Source organism: Atta colombica, unplaced genomic scaffold, assembly GCF_001594045.1.
Source record: "Atta colombica isolate Treedump-2 unplaced genomic scaffold, Acol1.0 scaffold1, whole genome shotgun sequence".
NCBI classification, from domain to species: domain Eukaryota; kingdom Metazoa; phylum Arthropoda; class Insecta; order Hymenoptera; family Formicidae; genus Atta; species Atta colombica.
In genome coordinates, this window is record NW_017259183.1 from 3070388 (window position 1) to 3072036 (window position 1649).

General features: G+C 31.5%; 1 protein-coding gene across 1 annotated transcript in view; it reads right to left on the reverse strand.

Annotated features, from left to right (window-relative positions):
- The window catches only part of LOC108690808 (centrosomal protein of 164 kDa), a 14032-nt gene extending 13540 nt beyond the window's left edge, over positions 1-492 (reverse strand). Inside the window, exon 1 of the mRNA XM_018198345.1 lies at positions 414-492. Within this exon, the coding sequence (XP_018053834.1) occupies positions 414-492 (79 nt within the window). The remainder of the gene's footprint in view (positions 1-413) is intronic.
- Positions 493-1649: the final 1157 nt, after the last annotated feature.

The window sequence follows — 1649 nt, forward strand, 5'->3', positions numbered from 1 at the left end:
ACAGAAAGGATCCAGGCTTTATTTTCTAATTTCAGTTAGAATGATAATTAATTTTCTCGAGTACTTTATATTTTTGCAACGTTTACAATGGTCCAGTTTGCCGGTAATAATACGATGTTAGATCTGATTTGTTAATCAAGTGTGTAACGTGTGATGAATTTTCCAATGATATCCTTTCGCGTAAGAAAGATAATAGAGCTCTCACTCTTGACAAAAACCATGTAAATTACTGTATCACAAAGACAGGGTGTTACGGATGGAAACGACGCACCATCGATCAGTTTGGTAATGAACGCCCTACTCCAGATGAGCGTTGCTCCAACAATCGACAAATTCAACCTATTGAATCCATCATGGTCGATAAAGGAGGAGGAATAGGAGGAATAGGAGGCTTTTTAGTTATTTCCACGTACCTTCATTTGTTGGATGAGACGTCTCATCGAAAACCTCCCTGCACACGATCGTAGCAGCGCTGTCTTGAGAAATGCTCATGCTAACACTGCACCCCTACACCCCGTAAGCGTAATGTTTGCATTACACGACTACGTTTTCCGTATTTGTACAATGAGCGAGAGAATTACGGTGTGTAGGATCCAATTCATTTTTCCATATTAGTGCGCGATACATACGCGCCTCTTGCACTGCGCGAAGCTCGTTCGTCGGTCAATGTTGAATTCAGCTTGAACGTAGGCGGTGGTAGCGAAGAAAGAGGAAGGAAGATAGTAAGAGAGAACGCTGGTTGCGCCCCCCCGTTTGCCAGCTGCAGAATCAGCTGTCTGATAAGAAATACTGTCAATGACAATAATATCATTCTTATCACCGAAAAGCTCGTCAACGAGGTACAATAGATATGATGAAATGTTTTTTGCGAAACTCTTGGCTTTTGAAGATCGAATGGAAAATAACTTTAAACTCACTCTTATAGACATTAAGCTGATAAAAGTAGTATTTATTATATTTTAAACATTGATCGTTGTATTAGTAATACAATTTATATGTAATATAAATTGTTAACACAAATATAAAAAATAATTTAAGTAAATATGAGAATAAGACTAAATAGAATTTTTTAAATTGTAACTTTTAACTGCATATACACACAACTCATTGTAATATCGCATAATATTATATATTAGTACTTACATAAAGGAAAATTATTTAATTGAATTATTATGTAATTAGATAAACATTTAGCAAATGAAAGATCATATTTTAACTAAACATTTTTTCCATAATTATATTATATTATTGAATATTTAGTTTATATCATTTTTAATAATAATTTTCTTTATGTGTTTACGTATGTAAAAGATAAACAGAAGAAAATATATTTTATTTAAAATTTGTAAAACAATTCCAATTACATCCTTATCGACTATAGGGTATATCGACTATAATAAACTCAGTTGATAAAATCAAAGATATGTTATACCTACATATATGTAAATATACATATATGCATGTATGTACATATATAGGAGTTTTATATGTACATATATAGGAGCATATATGGAGTTTTAATTATAATTCTTTAAAAATAGATTTAAAATATGTATAAAAATAATTAGTGCACAATAAATGAAAAAGGGCTTTTCTTTGGAAGATTAGCATCTATTATCTTCTTTAGAGTGTAAGATATATTTATATTT